This window comes from Acipenser ruthenus, chromosome 7, assembly GCF_902713425.1.
Source record: "Acipenser ruthenus chromosome 7, fAciRut3.2 maternal haplotype, whole genome shotgun sequence".
NCBI classification, from domain to species: domain Eukaryota; kingdom Metazoa; phylum Chordata; class Actinopteri; order Acipenseriformes; family Acipenseridae; genus Acipenser; species Acipenser ruthenus.
Genome location: NC_081195.1, coordinates 9,026,786 through 9,053,313, shown reverse-complemented (window position 1 = coordinate 9,053,313; position 26,528 = coordinate 9,026,786). Strand labels below are relative to the sequence as shown.

General features: G+C 46.3%; 3 protein-coding genes across 5 annotated transcripts; 1 reads left to right on the top strand and 2 right to left on the bottom strand.

Moving 5' to 3' along the window:
• Nucleotides 1-339: 339 nt before the first annotated feature.
• timm23a (translocase of inner mitochondrial membrane 23 homolog a (yeast)) lies at nt 340-6,655 on the bottom strand. Its single transcript, XM_034025949.3, has 7 exons — nt 6,228-6,655; nt 5,699-5,757; nt 4,951-5,044; nt 4,619-4,703; nt 3,388-3,446; nt 3,079-3,189; nt 340-994 (listed from the first exon to the last, which is right to left on the bottom strand). The coding sequence occupies exons 1-7, from the start codon at nt 6,334-6,336 to the stop codon at nt 879-881; spliced, it is 633 nt and encodes a 210-aa protein (XP_033881840.2). The 5' UTR covers nt 6,337-6,655; the 3' UTR covers nt 340-878.
• A 5,387-nt stretch (nt 6,656-12,042) lies between these two features.
• LOC117415310 (uncharacterized) lies at nt 12,043-19,328 on the top strand. 2 transcript variants are annotated; one of them, XM_034025464.3, is made up of 11 exons: nt 12,043-13,608; nt 14,867-15,215; nt 15,325-15,441; nt 16,446-16,687; nt 16,911-17,076; nt 17,320-17,419; nt 17,524-17,599; nt 17,807-17,932; nt 18,061-18,228; nt 18,804-18,861; nt 19,032-19,328. In XM_034025464.3, exons 1-11 carry the CDS (start codon nt 13,445-13,447, stop codon nt 19,128-19,130), a joined length of 1,665 nt encoding a protein of 554 aa, XP_033881355.3. In that variant the 5' UTR covers nt 12,043-13,444; the 3' UTR covers nt 19,131-19,328. The 2 variants fall into 2 exon arrangements, with proteins under 2 accessions (XP_033881355.3, XP_033881357.3); XM_034025466.3 differs by having other exon boundaries at nt 12,046-13,375.
• A 585-nt stretch (nt 19,329-19,913) lies between these two features.
• LOC117415397 (transmembrane protein 254-like) lies at nt 19,914-26,192 on the bottom strand. Of its 2 annotated transcripts, XR_009329040.1 has the most exons (5): nt 26,018-26,192; nt 25,255-25,358; nt 24,679-24,738; nt 24,011-24,169; nt 21,314-21,451 (listed from the first exon to the last, which is right to left on the bottom strand). XR_009329040.1 is itself a non-coding variant. In XM_034025681.3 (4 exons), exons 1-4 carry the CDS (start codon nt 26,132-26,134, stop codon nt 21,328-21,330), a joined length of 405 nt encoding a protein of 134 aa, XP_033881572.3. In that variant the 5' UTR covers nt 26,135-26,192; the 3' UTR covers nt 19,914-21,327. The 2 variants fall into 2 exon arrangements, 1 of the variants encoding a protein (XP_033881572.3); XM_034025681.3 differs by lacking the exon at nt 24,011-24,169 and having other exon boundaries at nt 19,914-21,451.
• Between the last annotated feature and the right edge of the window lie 336 nt (nt 26,193-26,528).

The following is a 26,528-nucleotide window of genomic DNA, read 5'->3' as shown; positions in this document are numbered from 1 at the left end:
CTGAAAAGCATGTTGTGTTTAATGTTTTACAGCAGCAGAGATAAGTCCAATCTTGAGTTAACACACAGCACTTTGACACAGACTCCACCCTATTCTAGAGTTCATTTCAGCAATAAACCGCACTCTGGGTGCTTGCTGCACTTTAGCCCCAGTACTTTAATTATTGTGTTGCCCCCCTCTCCCTCTCCCTCTCCCAATGGAAAAGGAAATCTGCACCATATGGGAGTTAATGCAGTCCTGATAAACACAATAATGAAAAGCCTGTGTTTGTGTACACAGTAGGTTTGAATAGAGCCAGAGCGACAGTAAAGAGACAAACGAATAAAAGCACAGAAAAAAAAAAGTTCATCAGTTTATTTTGTTTCCTACCGGGGGAGTCAAGTGTCTTTCACAGTTAGATACAGTTCCTCCTTCTCTAAAAAAAGGAAGGCCACCGCAAGCAAGCCAGTGTGGTACAGAAATGTGAATGAACACTAACGGGGGTGGGAAGAATCTAAACACACACAATCACAGCCATGTGTCTTTAGACCATTCTTTTGGAACACACAGGCAGTTCTCTACTTAAACAATCAAGGTCCAGGTTTAATGTGTATCTTTCTGAATGATAGAAGAAGGAGAAGAGACTGCGTCACAGATGGACTGCTCAACAAGCCTCATTCAAACCATTACAGCTCCTCTGTCTGTTTACTGCAGCGGCAGCACTTGAAAGTGTCCTGATATTTACACCATCATCATAAAGTCCAGAGCAGGAATGGGAAGAAACCCCTCTTCTGAGGTGAGAGATGGTACACCCTGGCCAGTCAACGGGCGTGGAGGTTGAGAACGAGCCATTCCGGTCGCGATGGGTGGGTGTGTGTGTGTGACAGAGGGTTCCAGCATCAGAGGGACTGGCGGGGGGAGCTGCCCCTCATGTGCTCCCAGTTGTTGTAGAGAGAATAGAGTCCTGTGAGTGCCAGACCCATCAGCCCCCCGCGGGCCATGCCTCGCAGACCACCTGACAGACACACACAGGGTTAATGAGCAGCAGAAGTCACACCCCCAATAGAACCTACTATGAAGAAATGTACTCGTAACTTTGCCCCCAGTGTAGATCTCGTTCTCCAGATTTAAGCCTTTAAAACCACACAATATTATTTCATTAGCATTTATCAGGTTTTTTTTTTTTTTTCTTTATTTAGATAATGACTTACAAAGCGTGGCTCCCTCTAGTCATGTTTAGAGTGTGTTTCATTCTCTTTGTGTGACAGACCCGACACAGCAAGGAGTGCAAGAGAATGAAATAGACTTAGAAACGTCCAATTGAGACACCACCTTCAACAGCCCATCACAAGACACTAAACCCTAAACCCCAAACCCCTGTATATACGTTTGTACTCAGGAGTGCCAAAAAGAATGCTGGATCTCAAACTAAAACAAGAGGGGAGTGAGACAGAGATCCTATGTTTGCAGCAGGCAAGGTCACCCCTCGCTGGAGAGAGATAAGAGTTAAACATGTCACTGCACACCGCTGATAAGAAAGGGGAACAGAAAGACTGCACACTTGAGCCCTGGCCTTCTCACAGTAGGAATGAAGGTGTTTATGCAGTTTTCACTCATTCCACTGAACTGAAGTATAATAATTATCCTGAGTCTCTGTGATTAAACACGCAGCGGACATGAGCAGACAGGAGGCAGTTTAACATCGTGCTGCTGCGCTGCTCAAAGACAACAGTCATTAAGTAAGTGCAGAGCCATTAACTCAGCTCAACTCACCCTCACTGACTAAAGCGTTTCTGTACTCTGTCAGGTTTAATCATGACAGAGAGTTTCAAGTCACAGATGACCCACCGACAGACACACACTAACAGGTACTTAGACAGACAAACACACACACACACACACACACACACACACACACACACACATCATTCAAAGCTGCGCCTCCTCTCTATGACAGGACACTTCTGTAACTGCACTTCATCTTAAACCAAGCAACAGGTGCTTTCCCATTCACAGAAACACTGCCCTAGAGTCACGCTGCTCCTCTCAGATCAAAACCCCCTGGAGATCCCAGTAAGTTGCTGGGAATCCTCCCACTCTGCGCGACAGGGGAACCCCGAGTAAAGAGCGCACTGTGAGAGTTTTTATGTGCACAAGAGACCATACGAGACAGGGTCAACTGGACATATTAAAGTTAAATAATCTTGTTTTAATTATATATATATTTATATATATATATATATATCTTTTTTTGTTAAGAAAACAATATATAGTTAATACCATTTGAGATGACATAACAAGAACACAAGTGCTAGTGTAATGGCAGCAGTGTGGAGTACTGGTTAGGGCTCTGGACTCTTGACCAGAGGGTCATGGGTTCAATCCCCGGTCGGGGACACTGCTGTTGTACCCTTGAGCAAGGTACTTTACCTAGATTGCTTCAGTAAAAACCCAACTGTATAAATGGGTAATTGTATGTAAAAATAACGCGATATCTTGCAACAATTGTAAGTCGCCCTGGATAAGGGCGTCTGCTAAGAAATAAATAATAATAATAATAATAATAATAATAATGACAAAATAAGCTGTCGTTTTGATTGGCCATGCCTGGTTTCATGATTTACAATGCAGAAACCAGTCTGTAGCTCTTCAGGCCAGGCACAGAACTAGGCCAGTTCAACTCACTTTCAAATAAGAAACAACTAAAGGCATGTGGATCCATTTGTACTGCGATATCAATGACGTTTGAAACTTTGACCAGTGAACACTGTTACACTCCTCAGTGGTGAAATCTGCATCATGTTAGTTTGTACAGACTGTCCTGTGACTGGCCTGAAATGCACCGGACCCTGAACACTGCAGTCCAGATCACACATCCAGATGCCACTGCCTCAGAGAGAGAGAGAGGGAGAGGGAGAGAAGAGGGGGGCTTCCTCCCCTGCCTTGAACTTGCCTTCATGCGATCAGCAGACAAGGCAAAGACAAACAAAGACGTCTTGTGACTCAACAACAGTCTTCAAGGTCATTGCACCGCTGTAAACGTTTGACTTCCCTTTCACCTAGCAGGATTTCTTTCTTTGACCCTTCACCCCCTCTCACCTGTGGATTTGTACAGCACTCCAGTCAGCGTCCCGGCTGCCACGGTGTTGAGATCATCCTCTGCTCCGCGCGTCTTCTCAATGATCACCCCGAACGCACTGTACAGCAGAGCTGGAGGGAGAATATACAGGGACTGAACAACCACATTCAGAAAATAAATCAGAATATATAACATACTGCACAGGAGAGCTGCACACGCGCGCGCACACACACACACACCGTATTAAAAACCTGAATTAGAATAAGCATCACCCTGAACGCACTGTAAAGAGCTGCACACACTCACAGTGTGTTTGATCAGAGACTCACCCAGCGATCCCAGGGTGTTGGCCCACGCTGCCCCCTGTCGTGTCACCAGATTCAGGATCCTGAGGAACAAACACAGGCAGGATTGAGAGGCATGGAAATCAACGGCTCCCTGAGCAACGCAAGAGAGACTGTCCTGTACGAGGATGGCCAGAAAATACAAGTTGCTTCTCCTAGGGTGGGGGCACCTTTAGACACAGCCCCAGTGAGGTGCACTTCTCTCAGGGTAGGTAAAGCACACAGCCCAGCATTCTCAGCACTAATTCACTGCACTCAATATTTCACAACTTTTGTTATGTGCAAGTCAGATGGCGAAATAACAAGCTAGCACTGTTTTTAACTGTCGACTCTCAGCCTCTTTTGAAACCTATCTTAAGAACGTGTGATGTAATCACTAGCACAGTATGCTCAGGGGGTAGGAAGAAACATTAGAAGAACAGGAGGTATTCAGAACACCATGTTGTACTTCAGGGCAGTGCCACTGTTTACCAGGCAGGGCAGTGCCCTGGACTGTCCCAGCTGTGTTTAAGCCTGCCGCGGACGTGATCTTATGAGGCTCCGCAGCGCTTGGGCACAGAACAGGGACTTTGCACTCAACTATCTGACCATGTTTATGAGTGCTGACCATGAACGCCCTACACCTCCTAACAGCTGTGTCAACACTGCGACAGCAGGGGTCAGGAGTCAGAGAGAGACAGAGGACTCATAACGCCACACAGCTGTTAAATCAACAAAGTGTCTTTTTCACCAAGCAGCTGAAATCAAGAGTGTTCAGGTTGTGTCTCGGTTGCTTTGCTCACAGTGAAAATTGCTCACAGCAAGCTACTTCAAAAGAGTTCTCTTGTGTTTCATAGCAGGGAACATTAAAGACTGCAGTATCATATTATCCTTGCCTTTCCTGCACTGCCCTTCACTGTTAAGCTATCTAGCACTAGTAAACCACACTGCTGGACTGATCTGCAATGAAACAAGCTGCTGCTGCTGACTGATTAAAATGTAAAATGCAGAGAGGACTGCAACCCAGCACCCAGCACCATCTGCTGGCGAGGGAATGGAACCAGCAGCTCTCTGGCACCCCCGGTGGTGAAGAGCAGAATGAGAGAATTAAAATAAATAAGACAAAGTAACACAAGACTGCCATGTGCTGGAGAGAAACAGAACAGACAGAGCAGGGGGAAAAAAATGCACAGTACCAACAGGAGTGAGCGGTGTTTCTTTTTGAAGGGATACTCACTGCACGTTGCGCGGTTTGGACCAGGGCATGTCCCGAGTCTCTGTCAGGCCAAGCCGGAGTCCGTTCACAGCTCCGAATGCAGCGCCTGCGAGGGGGTAACAGGGAGAGGAGGAAAGAAAAAAACAAAGACATTGCTAACATTAAAATCCACCTTTCACACCTTCCCAAACTTAATTAAAATAATAATGATTTAAAAACTACCGGTGCACCACCAGTCCCACCACTGATGAGCCCCCCCACCTCCCCACCCCACCCCCCAAACAGACAGACAGAGAGACAGAAGGAAAAGCAGTAGGCAGGTTCTGTGTGTGTTTGCTTGTTTGCCTGGTTACCTGTTATGCAGCACCCCCCAATGGTGAAGAAGGCCAGCTCGAAGCGTCCTCGCGTCTTATTGGCTCCTGTTGGCAGGATGAACTCCTCGCCGTCCTGAAACACCAATCAGAGAGCGCGACTGAAACACAAGTACCTGCAACTGTGCCCTTTGTTGTACTGGAAGCTTTGTTAAACTCAGAGTCCACGACTCATGACAGCCCAGCCGAGACTGACTGAGTTACATCTTGGCTCAACTAGGCTTGAAATTATTGAGAAATACTACAAGAAACTGAATTCATTCAATGCCAGACTTTTCGAACAGACATCTTTCTCAATGTCTTCAACAGACTTGCAATCAGGACTGAGGCACTTTTTCCACACAGGTCAAGGTAAAATAACTCTTAGTCTGCTAGTGATGGCAAAGAAAATGACTCCTCTATCCACAGCAGACTTTTCCAAGTCCCTGAAATGGCTTCATTAGTTATGGTAGGGAAGGCTTTTTGGAAAGGCCCTTAGTGCTGCCTGTCCAGCCAATTATAAAACACTACGCCACCTTGAACAGTGTAGAGACAAACATGTCTTGTGTTTTCATTTTTTTAATACTCTTTCAAAATGTAAACAAATATTATTTCAATATGAATTATCTGAAAAAAAGCATAATTACAGAAAAAGAAAAGCATTGCTTTGGAGCTTATTGTCATTGACAGGAGCTGTGTGAATAAATAATAATAATAATAATAATAATGCCGCAGGGTCGGGTCTCCTTACCTGCACCAGGTAACGGGGGTCCACATTGAGGTAGGGGGAGAGGGGGCTCATTCCTGTCACTGCAGAGAGAGAGAGAGAGAGAGAGAGATTCACAAAACCAGAAGGCACTCTGACCATTAGTCAAGCACTCTTTTTAAATAGGGTAGTTGATATTTTTAAAAGGTAGTTGTAAATATCTCTGAAAAGCATTAAAGGTGCTTCTTGTATAACAGTATAACAAACACACTTAAAAAAATAATCTCGGTTTACATTTCTGCTTTGCTGTTCAGAAAAAACAAAAACAGTGCCCAGAAAGCAGGTAAAACTACCCTTGGATCATGTAAACAAACCGGGAACCCCAAGGCGTGTTTGGTTTGTAGCCTGGTGTAGTTTCTCAAGGCTGCGCTACGGAAGCAGGCTGTGGAGACAGCAGCATTCACCCAGGATTGAGTGTAAAACTGATCGCCGCGTTTCTGCTCATTTAACTGCCTCTTGACTATGTGACTTAAATAAAGCCTTCCCTTCACCATGCCCCGGCACTGCTACTTACACGGCACCCCGGCTAGTTCCGTATTTGAATACTCAGGTGTTCCCCCTCCAAAGAGACTCCCGAATCCGGCTCTGGACCCCGAACCGCCTGCTCCGGATGCGTTATCCATCGCTCTGCTGTTTGTGTATCAGAACCGGGACCAATCGAACCGGACAAAGATGAACAATTGAGAATACTGTCTAGTGTAGTAGACTCTGTGACAGTCTGGTGCGTGTTAATAAATATTTCAGAGTGATGACAGGCAAATCTTCATAAAACTTATATGTATTTACTGGCGCAATGCCCCGCCGATATTACTCTTCCAAAAAATATCTATTGTATTATATGATAATAGATTCACGTCTTATTTTTCTATCCTCCCCGTTCTCTCTTCCTGACCTCCACAGCACACACTGTCGTTAAGCAAAGCACACTCGGGATTACGTCATGCTCTCCACCACAGACGTAAAAAGGGCAGGGGTCGACGCCATCTTGTGCACGGCAGGTTTGTTCCACCAGAAGAAACTTTTATTTGAGATTCCTTTCATTATTAACACCATGCATGCGGTATCTGTTGTTTGTTATTATTTGATTTTGTAAACGGTGTATTAGTAGTCTCATATAACAATTCGGTAAGCTAAAGACTGCTGTGTCGTTTTGGTTTTGCCGTGTACAAGATGGCTGCCAATGGAACTTTCTTTCTCTCCTGTTACATATTGGCGACGGCGTGCTCTTGAAGCACTTTGTTTTACGGCTCGAGTGAGCTGCTTGCAGATCCTGTGGAATGTGATTAGAAAGTATTTGTGTTATGTGAGAATGGCATTGACGGTGCGAGTAGCTGGCTGGCGGTTTATATTAATAAACAGTAATCTGTCAGATAGTTTCTCATATGTAAGGCAGAATCTGTGTCAAGCAAACACGTTGTTATTATTTCTATTTTGGTTTCTGAACATGTTGCACATTGCTTTAAAGAAATTGCATCTACAGAGCTACTTTTTCAGCTGCTACCACTACAAAAAGTATATTCACACGCCGGCGGAGCGCTTATATCACCCAAGAAATCTTTGTAACCTCACACTCCGGTGCAGATGGAATACAGTACCAGTAAATGCCAGAAGAGAAGATGTATACATGAAATACAAGTGAATGAAAGGGGGGAAAAACATGTATCTGTAATTGTTGGACCATCACAATCTAAATAAGGTGAATACGAGACACACGTAGGTATCCAAAAAATATCTTTATTATACATGCTATTCAAAATGACACAAGCAATGACATCCAAAAATTACAAAAAATAATGAAGAAAGCTGTACGTGCTCCGCGCAATATCCTTCAGAACACTGGGAGATATACTGGGAGTACTGGGGGGTGGTTGGATACATACTGGGCACTGAATTGTGTTTACTCTCAGTTCGCACCAGGGGGTGCTGTTTTCTCATCCTGCACCCCAGTCCACGGACAGACAGAGCTTCTTGAGAAGGGGTCTGTTCAAAGAGACAATAGAACATAGAACATAAAGCGCTGAGCCTGGTAGCAGCAGCAGGGGGAGACAGAGAGCTGGTACGAATACCACTCCTCACAACAGCGTTATTTATAAGCACACAAGGAACCCGGTTCACAAATCTTTAACTCTGCAGTTATTTAAAGACCTTTTGCAAAGTCCGTTCTTATACATAAAATACTGTTACATATGCATGAAACTATTGTAGACTACTGTTAAAGAAATTCAACAGCAGTCTAGAGCAGTTTTGTGAATGTAGAAATATTATAATCTAAAAAACGATTCTGTCAATAAATAAGTTTAAATAAGTTAAAGCTTTGTGACTAGGGTCCCACGGGGTCTGATTTTCAAAGCCTTTTACTGCAGAGAGTAAAGCTGTGTCAAAGTAATGAAACTGCACATCTATACAGCAGATATTTCATTTAAGACATGTTGAGTTATTTCATGTTTTAACAGATAAAGTGCATTTCACTTTTCTAAATGGTTTCCTTAAATGTGTTTAATTTCCCTGTCCAGTTGTATTGTCCCTTGTCCACTATATATTCATACTGTATTATCCTCCTTCATCGTTGTTATTTGTTTGTTATCGTTAACTTGTTAGAAAGCATATACATTTAAAAGATGAAGACCTTTCTAAATGATTGTAAAAAAAAAAAAAAAAAAAAAAGCCAACAACATTCTAGAACAGTTTCCTGAATATTAAAATGATTTTAATATATAAAAAAGGATACAAACAAACATTCTATGTATGTTACAATTTGAAGATTAATTGCAGTTTGGCTTGGGCTAAGCAGAGTGCTACAGATTATCCCAATTGCAGTGTTCCAAAAGTGGATCAGATCATTGGGATCATCAGTTAAACTAGATCACGTTTACTAAACAAGATTTTGCTGTCACAAAAAAAGGGATTTTATGTTCTGATCTTTGGGATTTTCTGATCTTCAGGTTAAACCACAAGTATGCTACAGATGAGTGTCAATTGGACTTCTCACCCTTGTTGTCCAGGATGTCTATGGTAGGTCCTTCATCTTCCAGCAGGGGGCTCCACTCAGGGGCCTCGATAGCATCCAGAAGGATGGACACCTCTGTCTCCAGCTGACCCACCACCTCCTCCACACGCTGACAGGGATAGGGGGACACGGGGGACAAGGTTACAAATACAGCAAGGGACGAACAGGACCTTCCTCTGAACTGTGGCCTTATGTATTGTCTAGGTTCATGTAACGGGCAGTGCAGTGTGATGCAGTGCAGTGTGATGCATTGCAGTGTGGTGTGATGCAGTGCAGTGTGATGCAATCCAATGTGTAGTGTGATGCAATGCAGTGTGATGCAATCCAGTATGTAGTGTGATGCAATGCAGTGTGATGCAGTGCCTTTACAGAGTCTTACCCTTTCACTGAGATGAGGTTAAAAAGCTCTGTAAACTCTAGAACTCTTTAGCATAGTGGTTAAAGGCTTGCACTTGCCCTGTTATATTCCTCCCTCACCCTTCTGTCCCTCTCTTCCTCCCTACATCTGTCTATCATACTAGGATACTGTTCAAATCAGATGAACATTTTATATTATTATTATTTTTATTATGATTGGTCTTTCTTTGCAGTTCATGGCTGCAGTACACTGCCTGTAATGTGTCTGACTGATGGGGGACCGGGAGGGGGACGGAGGGCTTCTCCCAGTTACCTTCTCGACTGAGTCTAGTCTGTGGTGCAGGGCACTGTTTTGCTGACAGGCAGTGCCATGGACAGCTCTGGGCAGTGTGCCCACTCCAGGTCCTGCAGACAAGAACAGCACAGTCCTCAATACAATACACCACAGTGCTGTTTTAATTGTTTTTAATTTCTGTATACTATAACCAAGAGAAAAGCACAGTTAAAACAGCAAAATACCATGCAAACTATTAGGATACTACTACACAGCACTGGCAGATACAAACATACACTGAACATAAACTCAACCCGTCATATTCATTGTGCATCACAGTGTTCTAATAAACATCAAAGCATTTCTGAACTCTTAAATACATTTTTAAAGCAGCTTAAAACCAGTAAAACAAAATTTATATGTAATCATAAATGATGCTTGCCTGTGACCTCACTGTGCTTTACTACGTTGCAGTTAGCTTCACTGAGAAGGAGGGACGCTGACAGCTGGACAGACCGTTGCTCCGCTGCCTGACAAGGTGTCCTGCAGATGATCTCTGTGCAGTGAGCCTCTCTGATACAATTACAGGCAGTATCAGAACAGCCATATGTTTCATATTAGAGGCTCTGAGCTGAGAGCTGGCAAACAAGCGGGACCCAGGCCAGGACAGCCTTTAGGGAATTAACTCCATTATTTATTTACAAAACACAAAGCAGAGCTGGGAAAGGGCAGGGCACAGGCTTGCACAACTATACATTCTGGAAAATAGTTGTGTTTTATCGTAGAAGGATCATTTTTCCCTTTTATAGTAGTAAGAAGGTGGGCAGGTTTTCTTTTTTTGCGTATGTGTTACCTAGTCATTACTGGTTCATGGTGAGGGACTGGGAGGAAGGGAGGCAGTGTGATCTGGTGGTTAGAGCTGAGAGGCTGGGAGTGAGGGAGGCAGTGTGGTCTAGTGGTTAGAGCTGAGAGGCTGGGAGTGAGGGAGGCAGTGTGGTCTAGTGGTTAGAGCTGAGAGGCTGGGAGTGAGGGAGGCAGTGTGGTCTAGTGGTTAGAGCTGAGGGACAGGGAGGCAGTATGGTCTCGTGGAGCCAGATTGAAGAAGCTGGAAGGATGTTTGTATTTCAGACAGGAGAGCTCAGCACACAATCCAGATCATCTTGATGAATATCTCCTCTTGCTTGAGCCCTGTCTGTCAGAGCAGCTTTCATCCTCGTTACACAGCGGCACTCTGGAGTCAGAGCAGCTTTCATCCTCGTTACACAGCGGCACTCTGGAGTCAGATCAGCTTTCATCCTCGTTACACAGCGGCACTCTGGAGTTCCCGGAGAGGACCAGAGGACCATACAGCTCCCAGTTCACAGGACGGTTTGAGACTGCTCAACACTTTTTACCTGCACCTTTTCTATACGATGCAGGACTACAAGTACCAGAATGCACTGCATTGTGAGGTATGAAGCCTGTATCCCAGTGAACCAAGAGCCATATGGGTAGCTAGCGAAGAGGCATTCAGGGAGCAGGGACTTAAAAATATGCTGTAACACCTACAGCTGTAGCATGTGAATTCTTTAGTACCTGTTTTTTACATTATATATTCCATAGTAGCTTAGCCCTCTGCTCTGCTATATAATCTGATATATCAGATTGTTTACAAAGACAGAAATGATCTTTTTTTAAAGGTGTCTGTTCCCTGTGACATGCACAACCCAATCAGTAAGTTAAACTGCTAAACTTGAACACTTGAATTATTTCGGCTGAAAATCTACATTTAATAGATTCAATATTTAGTACACCTTTTGTCATACATATGCTCAGTAGAAAAGAAAGCATTTCTGCTCTACTTTTTTGTGTTTCAGACTTTCCATTCATTTTCACATACGGTATTAGAGTGTACTGCCGTGTATCAAGATGCTAAACAGTAGCTTTCTATACTGTTTTGGGCTTCATGTTTTGTTTACCTATATTGAATTTTAAAATGAGTTCATCAGGATCAGAAGGTGAAGATGAAGCTATGCTGACCCTGTAACCCTGTAAGTAAGACACAAGCACATCCATACCTATTAAACCCTTAATAGTGCTACATTTACAAATACTAAGAGAAACTGAATAAAGTCCACCCTTTTCTCAGTGTCTTCAATTAATGCATTGAAATAGACTTCTAGTTGAAACATTTGTCAATGCATTTGTTAAGTTTCTTTTAGTATTTAAGATCCAAGCACAGCAGATCTGTGTGGGCCTGTTTGTGAGTGTGTGCGGGTGTGGTGTCACCTACCTGCAGCAGCCTGGTCTCTGAGAAGCAGCAGCAGGAGCCCCAGTATTGAGGTGCGTTTCATGGCTCAGCTTGGGTGTCTGGGTCCAAATATCCTGGTTCTGAATCTCTACAGGTCCAAGTGTGTGAGGGAGAGGAAGTAAGTGGACCCTGTCGCTCAGAGAGACTGAGAGAAAGGGTAGGAGAGAGAGAGAGAGAGAGAGAGAGAGAGATGGTGGGGGGGGGCTACAATGAGTCTCAGAGCAGGAGATGAAATACTTAAGAGCTGAGCCAAGCCTGTCAGCCGCTTCCTCCCCTCTCCCTCCCTCTCTCTCTCTCTCTCTCTCCCTCCCTCTCCCTCTCCCTCTCTCATTCACTTAGTTTCCTATGAAAACAAATGATTCCTATTATACTGAGATAGAGAGAGAGGGGGGGGGGGAGACAAACAGACATTACTGCATTCAAAAGTTCTGAAATTCTGGAATGAAAGCGCTACTACACACACACACACACACACACACACACAGTGTAATTAGCACAGAGATGTACAGGGTCTCTCACACACAACCACACACACAGCAGGACGGGGTCTGGCCCTGTGGAAACACTCTTACTGTTAATGAATATTTTTGGAGTGGTTTGGGGCGCACTGCCAGCCTGGCTGCCTGCCTCAGCCTCTAGAGACAGGACTGTAGCCGTAGCGCTCTCGAGACCCGGGTTTGAGTGAGGGTGCATGTGTGCGTGTCTGTGTTACTGTGTATGCATGTGTGTCGGAATGTGAATGCGTATCTGAAAGGCTGAATCGCTGTGGGAGGGAGATTTGATGTTTCAAAGAAGTGCTGAATAGTGGACACACAGGAAGGCGGCTCCCACATGCTGATATATTACCTTTATTTAACCAGATGAGTAATAATAATAATAATAATAGCTATTGCAGAGCTTGAACATGTCATTTGTAACCTACAGAACTGCAGGCTGTAGCAGGATCATGCCTATGGTGTTGGGTGACTATATAGCAAATATAGCAGGTTTCAAGGGAAGGGGATGTGATCCAACAGCTGGAACTAGTTTTGGGGACTGTAAACAAACTAGAACGCCTGCGTCCTTTCTGATTGAGCAGAGTTCACAAGAGTTAAACTATCAAACACGGAATTCAAGGAATGCTATTTCAGAGTAGAACTGAGCAGTCCAGTGAAGCTCTCAGATATTCTATAGTTTTAAGCAGAGCTGGCGTCTTTCTTGAAGCTGCACTCGCACAGTCAGTGCCCTTCACTAATCGCAGGCTCCTGCTCCTGCTCTATATCGATAGGTGCAGAGGTGCCCAGGTATTGGCAAGCTACCACCTCAGCCCCACAGCCTCTGTGATCTGCTGCACTCCCTCTACCCCTCCAAGCTCCAAGAGCAGGGTCCTTGGAGAAACATTAATTCCGCTTTGCTCACGTCAGAGAGGTTTAATCCAGGCCCTAAATAGCCAGGGGGCTGGCATGTGCACGCGGCAATCCACCTTTAAATAGCGCCTGTGTGAAAGAGAGGGTGCAGTAAACACACACAGACAGAGAGATAGAGAGAGAGAGAGACACTGGACTGCTGAGAGAAGGGAGAAGTCTCAACACTGGGGAACACTACACCTCCACACAGAGGGAATCCTGTTTGCACACCTCCAGACAGACAGACCTCCTGTAGGATGAACTTTGCTGCCCAGTTTCTCGACTCTCGCACCAAGAAGAACGACAACCCCAGAGAAACTTCAGAGGATTATGACCCCTTCTGGCAAAGGTCAGCTACTACACCTTCTCTCCGCTTCTGAGTGCTCCTTGAGACTCCCAGAGGGTTTAGAGGGTCTCTATGATCCAGGAAACGCCTCCTCCTCCTCCTCTCCCCAGGCCTCCAGCTGCCTTAGCCTCGGACTCCAGCCTCCTCCCAGGCCCTCCTCTGCTGCCTCCCTTCCAGACCGTAGTGGCACTCCTCCTTCGCCTCGCTCTCTCACTTGTCCTGCTCCTCTTCTTTAGGTAAATAAAGGCCCCAGCCTCTCTCCCTTACTTTCTCCCTCTCTCTATCCTTCCCTTCTCATTCCCCTTTCCCTCAGCTCGAGTGTGGGGTAGGTTCAATAGCAGTGTGCGGTGTAAAAGGAGGGAGAGGGGGCTGTGGGAAAAAGTTTTGTGAAAGTGGGAGAGAAACATTCAAGTTGGACAGTGCAAGAAGGGGGGAAGGGGAGAGAGACAGGTGGAGGAGAAGACAGAGATATATAAAGAATAAGGGAGGAGGGGTGCGCAGTTCTAAGGTTTGCACACTTTGCGTGGCACCACCTGCTGGGTAGATACTGTAATACTGTGTTTGTGTTATTAAAGACAGTGTCAAGTGAACAAGCCTGCCGGGGAATTGCAGCCATGCAGCCACTGATTGCCAGACAGTTGTGGAATTCACTGTGGAAGAATCCTAGGATTTCAGAATGAACACACTGCGAGCCCTGTTCACTAAGCTTTAACTCACAAGGTGTTAAAAAGAAGGTTTTGATCAAATTAAGTTTGATATTCTGAAAAGAGTTTTGTAAATATCAAACCTTATTGAATTATTTAAACAGAATTTCATGTTCTGAACAGGTTATGATGTTTGGGAAGACTGTGTTCTGTTGTTTTCCAATACAGTGTTCCCAGATTATATCAGAGTTTGATAAAGTGTGCAGGTACTGTATCTTCACAAATGCACTGCCCTCAGAATGAGTCCGTTTTTAAGTCAGATGCCGTTTTTAGTGTCTTGGGCCCCCACCGCACAGGGAGCAGTTCTGAAGCTGTAGAATCTTAGGAAGTCATGCTGAGCAGGGAGTGTTTGTATTGAGATCACTGAAGACCAGTGGGATTGCAAACCCACTCCTCTGAGGCTGCACAGCAGGCTGCTGCATGAAAGCTTTAAACACAAAGACAGTCATACCTTTTATTATAATACTTTGGTTTATTTTGTAAAATGAACGAGTGTTGTGGTAATGAGATCACTTAGTCTCCTGGTTTGTCTGGGCAGTGGTTTCCACCTCACTACTATTCAATCTGTATCTCTTTTTTCATGTTGTTTTTTCTTCACTGCAATGAAGAAGGCATGACCCAAAATGTTTAATACTTACAGAAAAAGGGGCAAACTGTACTGTTTTTCATAATCCATCTCCCTGTCACTCCCCTCTGTCTCACCCCCATCTCCCTGTCACTCCCCTCTGTCTCACCCCCATCTCCCTGTCACTCCCCTCTGTCTCACCCCCCCCCCCCCTCCCTCTCTCAGTGATGAGGAGCGCAGTGCAGGCAGTAAGCAGGGCTCCCCATGCTGTGAGGGGCTGTGCCAGAAGGATGGTCCAATCAGGAGTAGCCACACACTCCATCGCTCTGCATCTATTGCCCCTGAGAGGCTGAAGGATTTCGGGGAGGAGGAGTATCTGAACGGGGATGTGAAGAGCTGGGAGATGAAGATCGTGGGGCTCCCCAAGCGCCTGCTGGGGGATGCTGCAGAACCCCAGAAACCAGCTGAGCCCCGTCCCACCAGTGCACAGAACCCTCCTGCCTTCATCCGCTTCGAGGACATCAGCGCAGCAGCCTTCAAGATCCAGTGTGGGGTTCAGAAAACACCCTGCACGGTAATACAACTCCCTCCCACCCTTCCTGACACAGCCACTCTCCCTCCCTCACTCCCTCTCCCTCCCATATACATCTATTGTAACCCTCTCTTCCCCATCTCTCCCTCAGTACTCGAGGCTCTCAAAGCAGTACGGTGTTGAGCTCTTCCTGAAGAAGGAGCACCTGCACTACACATGCTCAGTGAAGGAGCGTGGCGTGCTCTACCTGCTGACATCACTGCGCCAGGTACGGAGCACGCAGCCCAGCATCACGGGTACAGATCTGTCCCAATCTCACCAGCCAATATTGCAGCTTCTCGTCACAATTCTGTCGCCCGAAATGGCATCCCTTAAGCAGGAGACACCTTACAGACAACTAACTTAGAAACGATTTTAAAGGAATGGATACAGAGCAATGGGCAGCAAACCAGTGCATGTTTTCTAAACTCTACAAGGTGCTCAGTATAGCTTTAACTAACCACACAGGATTCACACCTGTTTCTCATCAGTGGCAAATCTGAAAACAGCTTTTTACTGGAAAATGTCATGATTTAAGGGCTGGCCGGGGATTGGCTGTTCTGAAATAGTTTGTCGGAGGGACCTATAGAGATTAGCCAGGGGCTATGATGGGTAACATCATGTCTCAATTATTTTTAAATCTTAAGATGATGTATATAAATAAATAACAAAAATAAGCAATCTTTTCTTGCACTGCTCTGCTGTTTCTGTTGCAAGGCGTTCTGCCAGGCTCTACAGCCAGTAATGTTGACGTCTGTTTTCCAGTGGACAGCAATTTGAATCCATGAACAGAGCTGTTCAAAAGTCTAAATGTAACTCAGTCTTACACAGTGGGACTGTTATTAAGGGTTTTATGTGAAAGTGCAGTTTGAACCGTTTTCTTGTAAAAGAAAAAAAAAACTGTTCGTGTTACGAAACTAGCGAAAATACAACTCGGGACTTTGAGTTGTCATAGCAACCCTGTGGATTCTTGTAACATTGACAGCTGGATTCTCCTTTCTCAAACAAAAGGGAGCAAATTGCAGATTTCACAAAGAGCCTTTGATAAACCTGGCCCACTATCCACATGGCCTTCATCAAGTCTGTATGAACTTCCAGGGAAGTTTGGGGTTGGTTAACCTTCTTTTCTCCCCCCTCTTTCTCCCTCTCTCCCTGTCCCCTCCTCCTGCTTTCTTACTCCTCCCTCATTCCCTCTCCCCCACCTCCTCTCTCTTGCCCCCCTGCACCTCTCAGGACCAGCAGAAGAAGGGTGTGATCGTGGCCTCAGACAGTAACTTCTCCATGGCGGTGGCGCACCACGCCTCAGAGCTGCGCATCCCCGTCTTTGTTATAATGGCAGCCAACGTGCCCCCCTCGCGCCCCAAGACCTGCCGTGAGTACGGAGCCATGGTGATCTCATACGGGAGCACCCCGCGAGACTCACAGAGCCACGCTCAGCGCCTCGCTCGGGAGAATGGCTACCTGTACATAGAAGAGTGAGTACAATGTCCATTTCACTAACACTGTCATAGTTAACTTACACTGTCACACTGCACACCATATACTGCACTAACACTGTCAAAGTTATCTGTATTAACATTGTACACTGCTCTAACACTGTCACAGTGACGTAACACTGTCACACTGCACACTGTATTAACACAGTCACACTCCACTTTAACTGTGCACTGCCACTGGTCTCTAACCCTTCTCCCTCAGGGAGGACAGCGCTACGTACCTGGCAGGCCTGGGCACTATGGGGCTGGAGATGTATGAGCAGGTGCCCAAGCTGGACGCAGTGATCCTGCCAGCGGGGGGACACTGCGGGCTACTGGCCGGGACGGCAGCCGCGCTCAAACACCTGAACCCCCGAATCACCGTCATTGTGAGTAACACGCGTACACTCACCCTCACATTCTCACACTTCAGTGTGTGTGGATGGGGGTGTACTGAGTGCGCTGGGGAGTGTAGTTTGGATGGGGAGTTAGGGTGTTTATGTTGGGGGGGGGTATAATGAGCGGGGGTGAGTGTGGGGATGTGTAGGGGTGCAGTGAGAGTGTGTGGGGGAGTAGTGAATGTTTTGTGACGTGTGCCCTCACTCTCTATCCCCCCTCCTATTTGCTCTCAGGGGGTGGAGCCAGAGGATTGCCCTCTCCTGCAGCAGTCTCTGAAGCTGGGCTACCCCATCAAGGAGCTCCACAGCACCGCCAATAGGAAGCTCTACGGAGGTAACTCCCTCTGCTGTGCTTTTACAACTGTTTACCGCAGTAAACTCTATGTTTGACACTGGGTGGCATTAACATTACTTTTAACCCCTCCCCCCCCCCCCCAGATCTGGTGGGCCCCCCCTTCGGCAACAATGCATTCCTGCTGGCCAAGAAGCTGGTGGACAAAGTCATCACAGTCAGGTAGGGAGAGCCTCCACAGAGCAGGGGAGCAACGAAGGGCTGTTTCCATTCAACTCTCCCCTACTCTCCTCACTCCCTCTCTCCCTCTCTCTCATCCCCACATGAGAGACAGAACAATAGTTCTGTAACACGGACTTATTAGATTTGCATTTTCTTCATTATACACAATCTCTTATATGTATAGCCCCTCTCCCCTCTCTCCCCCAGGGAGGAGGACATGCTGGTCTCAATGCTGCGGTTCCAGGAGTATGAGAGAGCCACCATCGACCCCGAGGGAGCCATCGGGTTAGCAGCCATCCTCGCAGGGAAACTGCCAGAGCTGCAGGGCAAGAGGTGAGAGAGAGAGGGGAGGAGAGAGGGGGGAAGAGAAGGGAGTGTGCAGCGCAGCTATTGCAGTGTGGAGCTCATACTGTGTGTGTGTGCATCACTGTGTAACGCAGTGTCTCCTCTCCTCTCTGCAGGGTTGCTATCGCAGTGTGCAGTGCCAGTATGGAGCTGCCCCTGCTCAGACAGTGTGTGGACCGAGCTCTGGCTCTGGATGGTCGGGTCAGTAAGTTTGCTGTCCAGCTGGGGGAGTGGCCCGGAGACACGGCCAAGCTACTGGACTTACTGGCCAGAGAGGGCGTGAGGTAGGCACCACTGGACACGGGTTCAAACACAGAACCAGACATTAAGAAATTCAAACTAACCCCCCCCCCCCCCCCCCCCTTCACACACACAACGACGATAATGTCATCTTTATATCTCTGTAGCATTTATATAGCACCAATCACAAGTATCAGCATCAATAACTGCCAGTCCAATCAATGACTGGGGAGATGGAGAATCAGCAGAAGAAACAAATCAACAATAAAGAATTGAGTTTTAATTCAAATTAAGCTAAAACTCAGAGTCAGAGGAAAGAAACCAGGTACAGCACTGAAACACATCGGGGTGCAGCTGGGGGCAGTTAGGCCAGTCCTGGAAATCCACTCTGGTCATGGAAAACTGGTCATGGAAAAGTCCTGATAGTTTTTGATCTTTGCTTTAAGTTCAAGGTTTTTGGCAAGTACTGCAGCGTTTGACATATAATATGTTCCTATATTTCTGAAAAGGAGACATCGTCCCCTTTTCTCTCTAACCGCTCTCTCACAAGCTCCCTCTCCCTTTCTCTCTCACCCCCCTGTCTCTATCTCTGTTTAATCCTCTCTGGCTCTCCCTGTAGGTTGCTGGATATCAGTCACGAGAAGCAGTTTACCTCCTCCAGCGTGTTCAATGTGCAGGTGAGGAGCCTTCTTCAGATCAGAGCCCCTTCCCACAGTGCTGCCTGTGTGCCCCCACATGACTATACAGCCCTCTGTGCCCAAACTAAAGAAACATTTCAAAGTAATGATCAATACATTCAATTTCTCTATCTTACACTCTCTCTCCCTCCTGTCACTTCTCTCCTCAGGTCTCGTGTGTGGTGGAGTCGAGGGACAGGCAGCAGACAACTCAACTGCGCAACGTGCTGACAGAGCGATACACCACTCTGTGCTGGCATGAGCGGTGACCACTGGGGGAGCCAGAGAGACACACAGCAACACTGCACACACAAACACACACAGTGACACTGCACAGACACATAGTAACACTACAAACATGCACACACACAGTGACACTGCACACACACAGAGTAACACTACAAACATGCACACACACAGTGACAATGCACACACACAGAGTAACACTACAAACATGCACACACACAGTGACACTGCACACACACAGAGTAACACTGCACACAGAGTAACACTGCAAACACACACACGTAACACTGCACACTACAGATAGTAACACTACACACACACACACAGCAACACTGCGCACACAACACTACAGATAGTAACACTGCATACACACTATGCTTTTAACTAATACAAATACACTTCAGAACAGATTGCATTGTCTTCATGATTTCAGACGCCACGTCTGGATGACTGCAATCTCAGGGTTAAAATAAATACTTTCAAACACACACACACTCAATGCTGGCTGTGAATAGCAAAGCTACTATATTATAATAACAAGCATGCTTTTTACTGGTACTTTCTTAGGCTGACAGAGACACACACACACACACACATATATATATATTTCAACCGAACATGTGGAGGGTAAACTGTAAGTGAAGCAGACAAACACTTCGGCTGATGTCTTCGTCAGTTTCTTATGGTTTTACCTGCAGAGTTTATGAGTGTTTGAACGTATGTGCGACGCATTTAATATTTGTATTTAACATATGTTCCGAATACTGTATGTAGGTATTTATAATCCAATGTCTGAATGTGTTAGAAAATAAACCAAAACTTGAAAACCTTTTTTTTTTTTTAATATTAAGTTGTTCAATGAGAGGGAGATTGTGAATCTGGAAGATCTATTTTATTGAACTTTGAGCTGGAATATACTTGTTTCTGTTGCCCCATCCAGTCTCCTCTCTCACTCACTCTGAAGCAGTCTAATCAGAAATGGTCCCCTCTACCTCTTATTGCCTGTGATGAAGAGAGTGTTAGAGCAGAGACAAAGAGAAGAGAGGGAGGATGAAAGTGTTACTTCACTGAGGAAAGGTAACGAAAGGAGACAGCTCCTGCAGCAGAGAGGGGGGATTAGAGCTGGATAATTCTGATCCCAATAGTGAAGGGCAGGCTGACCCCAGCCAATTACCTGCTACAGACATTTATAGTATTGCATTTCCAGACTATTAAGCAACTCTGCTGGCACTGCCCCAGACACACACACACACACACACACACACACACACACACACACACACACTGACTGTTTGTCTAATAGAAGTTCATATGTAGTGCTGATCCCGTTTCTTATAAGACGTCTCCTGTGCACTATGGTTGGGTAAGTGGACTGCGAAGCGAGGCGCTGAATGAAAAGACACTCTTACAGGGTCGACTGGGCACATTCATTATGAATCATGTTGTAATGAGAAGAACAGTCCATCGTTAATGCTGTTATCCAAGTCATTAGATATGGGTCAGTTTGTAGCACATCTTGTCTTGTGCACGCTAGATTCTTGTCTTTTGCACGCTAGATTCTTGTCTTTTGCACGCTAGATTCTTGTCTTGTGCACGCTAGATTCTTGTCTTTTGCACGCTAGATTCTTGTCTTTTGCACGCTAGATTCTTGTCTTTTGCACGCTAGATTCTTGTCTTGCACATGCTAGATTCTTGTCTTGCGCACGCTAGATTACCAACTGACATAATTCTGAAGACATGGATAACAGTATTAACTAGGTGCTGTTTTCTTTTCTTTTAATTAAAACAGGATTCGTAATAAGTTAACATGTCCAGTTTTGATTCACTCAGAGTGGCTTCATGTCATGATTCATCATTGTGTTCCACCTTTTCTGCACGCACGCACGCACGCCAGCAGCACAGGGTGTGGCAGGCAGGTTTTGGCAAAGTTTTTCCAGGTTGGGTTTTGAGGGGTTCCTGAGTGATCTCCGGCCTTCCGTTAGCGGATGGTATTTAACTATCCCAAGCGCCTAGCTGGAGTCCCGTGACGTCAGCAAATAAATAAATAGATTCAGCACAGTCCTGGTACAGCCATTAGAGCCGAGGGGCTGGGAGGCAGGAAGGGCTTTAGCAAGCACACAATTAAAAACACACACGTACATACATACAATCTCAGACATTAGAACTGTATGGGGGTGGAGGGGTGTGTGTGGGTGGGGAGCAGGGTGTAGTGTCTGGGTCTCAGTGGCGTTTGGGTCGCGGTTCAGGTCGGTACTTCAGCAGCAGTGACAGAGAGGCGATCCCGAACAGGAAGGTCTGCAAACACCACAGGAAGCGCGAGAACAGGCTGTCGATGCCCTTGTCACTGCGGAGAGAGAGAGAGACACTGTGTCACTGCAACACAACACAACTGCACACAGACACACTGTCACTGCAACACTACACAACTGCACACAGACACACTGTCACTGCAACACAACACAACTACACACAGACACACTGTCACTGCAACACTACACAACTACACACAGACACACTGTCACTGCAACACAACACAACTGCACACAGACACACTGTCACTGCAACACTACACACACACTGTCACTGCAACACAACTACACACACACACTGTCACTGCAACACAACACAACTACACACAGACACACTGTCACTGCAACACAACACAACTACACACAGACACACTGTCACTGCAACACTACACAACTACACACAGACACACTGTCACTGCAACACTACACAACTACACACAGACACACTGTCACTGCAACACAACACAACTACACACAGACACACTGTCACTGCAACACTACACAACTACACACAGACACACTGTCACTGCAACACAACACAACTGCACACACACACTGTCACTGCAACACAACACAACTACACACACACACTGTCACTGCAACACAACACAACTACACACAGACACACTGTCACTGCAACACTACACAACTACACACAGACACACTGTCACTGCAACACTACACAACTACACACAGACACACTGTCACTGCAACACAACACAACTGCACACACACACTGTCACTGCAACACAACACAACTACACACAGACACACTGTCACTGCAACACTACACAACTACACACAGACACACTGTCACTGCAACACTACACAACTACACACAGACACACTGTCACTGCAACACTACACACACACACACACTGTCACTGCAACACAACACAACTACACACAGACACACTGTCACTGCAACACTACACACACACACTGTCACTGCAACACAACTACACACACACACTGTCACTGCAAAACAACTACACACACACAGACACACTGTCACTGCAACACAACACAACTGCACACAGACACACTGTCACTGCAACACAACTACACACACACACTGTCACTGCAACACAACACAACTGCACACAGACACACTGTCACTGCAACACTACACACACACACTGTCACTGCAACACAACACAACTGCACACAGACACACTGTCACTGCAACACTACACACACACACTGTCACTGCAACACAACACAACTACACACAGACACACTGTCACTGCAACACTACACAACTACACACAGACACACTGTCACTGCAACACTACACACACACACTGTCACTGCAACACAACACAACTACACACAGACACACTGTCACTGCAACACTACACAACTACACACAGACACACTGTCACTGCAACACTACACACACACACTGTCACTGCAACACAACTACACACACACACTGTCACTGCAACACAACTACACACACACAGACACACTGTCACTGCAACACTACACACACAGACACACACTGTCACTGCAACACAACACAACTACACACAGACACTGTCACTGCAACACTACACACACACACTGTCACTGCAACACAACTACACACACACAGACACTGTCACTGCAACACAACTACACACACACACTGTCACTGCAACACAACACAACTACACACAGACACACTGTCACTGTCACTGCAAAACAACTACACACACACTCACTGCAACACAACACAACTACACACAGACACACTGTCACTGCAACACAACACAACTACACACAGACACACTGTCACTGCAACACTACACAACTACACACAGACACACTGTCACTGCAACACTACACACACACACTGTCACTGCAACACAACTACACACACACACTGTCACTGCAACACAACTACACACACACAGACACACTGTCACTGCAACACTACACACACAGACACACACTGTCACTGCAACACAACACAACTACACACAGACACTGTCACTGCAACACTACACACACACACTGTCACTGCAACACAACTACACACACACAGACACTGTCACTGCAACACAACTACACACACACACTGTCACTGCAACACAACACAACTACACACAGACACACTGTCACTGTCACTGCAAAACAACTACACACACACTCACTGCAACACAACACAACTACACGCAGACACACTGTCACTGCAACACAACTACACACACATACACTGTCACTGCAACACAACTACACACACACACACACTGTCACTGCAACACTACACACAGACACACTGTCACTGCAAAACAACTACACACACACACACTGTCACTGCAACACAACACAACTACACGCAGACACACTGTCACTGCAACACAACTACACACACATACACTGTCACTGCAACACAACTACACACACACACACTGTCACTGCAACACAACTATACATAAAACAAAACAACAGTACCAGCAGATGTACTGATAGGTCTCTACACTTCCGATAAGGTGGCTGCAGACTGCAATATACAGAGCTTTGTGCTCTCTCTCTCTCGCTCACACACACACACACACGCACATACACACTACCCCCCATCTCAATATAAACACAGAAGGAGCTCTCACCCCAGTGGTAGGGGTAGATTGAGGTGTACAGCCGGTTTGGGAAGACAGGGTAAAAACTTCAGCTTCCGTCAGGATGACGAGACCTCTCGGCAAAGGCATTGACAAGGTTAGGCGCCTTTTAAGAGTGTTAGAAACTTGCTCTGGGGTCTAGAGAGTAGGCTGTAAAACACATCAAGTAACACACACTCACTCTGACCATTGTTACAGCATGCTACAGGTTTGATGGAGTACCACCAGAGAAAAGGGCTGATCCATCAACGCTTTGTTTTTTAGCTTGTAACTTGTTACCACAAAAGGTTTGAAGGCCATGAGAGATTTAAACAGGATTTTTAAAAAGGCAAGTCTTCTGAAAGGGTTTTCAGCTTTAAACACAGTGCGTCATGCATTCCTCGGGAGGGCAGTGTGCAGAATTAAACATGGTACACATGTGTTCTGTGAGAAAAACTATCCTCTAGTGCCCTCTGCTGGCACACCCACACAGTCCCGTCCACACACAAACAATCAAGTAACAGTGCATCAGCACATGGGCCCAACATGAACAAAAATGCACTTTTTAAAAAACGCTTTAAAATATCTGCGAATGCTGCTTATTTATGCCCCCTTCCCTTCCCTTTTCTCTCGTAAGGGGAGCTGCAGCTCTGGAGTGGTGGAAGAGAGCTGGAGTTTACCTGCAGAGTTTGAGGCTGTAAACGGCTTCGGCCACGTGGATAGACCAGGCAAACCACCAGCTGGAACAGAGAAGGATCAATACCGAGTCAGAGAGAGAGAGAGAGAGAGAGAGAGGAGAGAGAGAGAGAGAGAGCAACACTGAGACACAGAGAGATACACCTGAGGATACAAGTGACAAGTACAACTGAATATTAAAACTAAACTCTTGAGAATGTTACTCGTTTGCTTTGCTGTTGCTTCCAGTGTACAGTTTATTTTGTATTCTGTATTGCTCAACAAACAGGGAGCACTGCTTTAGCATCGTGGAGCTGAATTACTCAATCTCTTCAGTCTCTCACTGGGAGAGAGGGTCGGCCCGCAGTTCAGGGTAGAGCAGTTAGTCAGTCCTTCAGATACACTGATTTTAAATCACTGAGTCTGTCGATATGCAGCTGGTTTCACAGACCCTGATTAGCTCTAATCTTGGGACTGCCTCATGTCACCTCAGGTAATCCAAGATCAGTGCTAATCGGGGTCTGTGAAACCAGCCGTCCAGTAAACATTTAAAAAGGCAGCGCAGTGTAGCGCGGACTGACCCGTAGTACAGCAGGGGGTAGTGATGCTCCACCATGTGCTTGGAGAAAGCGCCGACTGGACCCAGCGCCTCATAGGGGACCTGCTGCGGCCAGAACACTGCCCACTGAAACACAGACAGCACAGCACAGCAGGGGTTAACACAGAGCCTCTGTCCCAGCCCTGCTCCGCCCCATCCTCCTCAGCACAAGTCTCTCTCACACGGGCCTCACTCAGTACAGTCTCCCCAGTCCCCAATCAAACCAGAATAACCGTGCTTGTGTCACTCCCTAACTGGAGCGTTCATCTCACCCCCCGGTGTGATCTGCTGAGGCACAGAGACTTCATCAACCCCTCCAGTCACATGCAGCTTCCAGAGTGCAAGACATTCCTCAGATAAATAGGAGCTTTATTACTCTTGTGTATAAGAGTGATCTGCAGTTAAACCATGTAATCACAGGACACGGGAGAATCCTAGCTTTGTTCATCGGTAAAACTAGATTAAAGCATGCAATCACGGGGGAGGCAGAACATACACACTCCCTCAGTTGTAGAAGAACTCTCTCTAAGAATGAATGTAAAACCCGGACTGGCTCACACTGGTCTGCAATGAAGACTTGACGATAAAAACACCCAGTGCAGTATTAAACCAGGATATATATTTTCTCTCTCTCTCTCTCTCTCTCTCTCTCTCTCTCTCTCTCTCTCTCTCTCTCTCTCTCTCTCTCTCTCTCTCTCTCTCTCTGTGTTGAACCCAGATCCCCTGCCTCCTAGTCCAGTACTCACTGTCAGCATGACACACAAGAAAGTGATCAGAACCATCCAGTGCAGTCGGGTCCGCTGGAAAAACGCTCCCTCCCTGCAGGGCTCCATCACTGCGGTGTGTGTGTGTGTGTGTCTCATGCGTGAGAGGGGCCCTACAGCACTCTCCTCCAGCACAGGCACTCTCTACCAAGGCAGGGCTTTGTGTTTCTGAACTACAGCTGCAGACAGACTCTCTCTTTATAAAAGGGGGATGGGGGGGGGGCATCCCTCAGCCAGCCAGACACAGTCACGAGGTGAGAGCACAAACACGCACACACACAAACTCACGATCACACTCCAACCCACAAACAAACACACACACAATCACACAAACTCGATCAACACACACCAACACACTCACAGACACACACTCGTACTAACAAACTTACACAAACAAACACACTCCTGCCCGTCTGTCTATATGAATGGAAACAGTCAGTCAGTCTGTGAGTGTCAGTCAGTCAGTCTGTCTGTCTGTGTGTCTGTCAGTGTG

Excerpts from the sequence above, each read along its gene's own strand:
- LOC117415397 (XM_034025681.3), bottom strand. The coding sequence starts at position 26,134 with ATGAGACACACACACACACACACCGCAGTGATGGAGCCCTGCAGGGAG. Across the intron at positions 24,739-25,254 it reads TACCCCCTGCTGTACTACGG|CTGGTGGTTTGCCTGGTCTA; the intron begins GTCAGTCCGCGC and ends TCTCTGTTCCAG. Across the intron at positions 21,452-24,678 it reads TACAGCCTCAAACTCTGCAG|TGACAAGGGCATCGACAGCC; the intron begins GTAAACTCCAGC and ends CTCTCTCCGCAG.
- timm23a (XM_034025949.3), bottom strand. The coding sequence starts at position 6,336 with ATGGATAACGCATCCGGAGCAGGCGGTTCGGGGTCCAGAGCCGGATTC. Across the intron at positions 5,758-6,227 it reads GGAACTAGCCGGGGTGCCGT|TGACAGGAATGAGCCCCCTC; the intron begins GTAAGTAGCAGT and ends CTCTCTCTGCAG. Across the intron at positions 995-3,078 it reads AGTGCTGTACAAATCCACAG|GTGGTCTGCGAGGCATGGCC; the intron begins GTGAGAGGGGGT and ends TGTGTCTGTCAG.
- LOC117415310 (XM_034025464.3), top strand. The coding sequence starts at position 13,445 with ATGATCCAGGAAACGCCTCCTCCTCCTCCTCTCCCCAGGCCTCCAGCT. Across the intron at positions 13,609-14,866 it reads GTCCTGCTCCTCTTCTTTAG|TGATGAGGAGCGCAGTGCAG; the intron begins GTAAATAAAGGC and ends TCCCTCTCTCAG. Across the intron at positions 15,442-16,445 it reads TGCTGACATCACTGCGCCAG|GACCAGCAGAAGAAGGGTGT; the intron begins GTACGGAGCACG and ends TGCACCTCTCAG.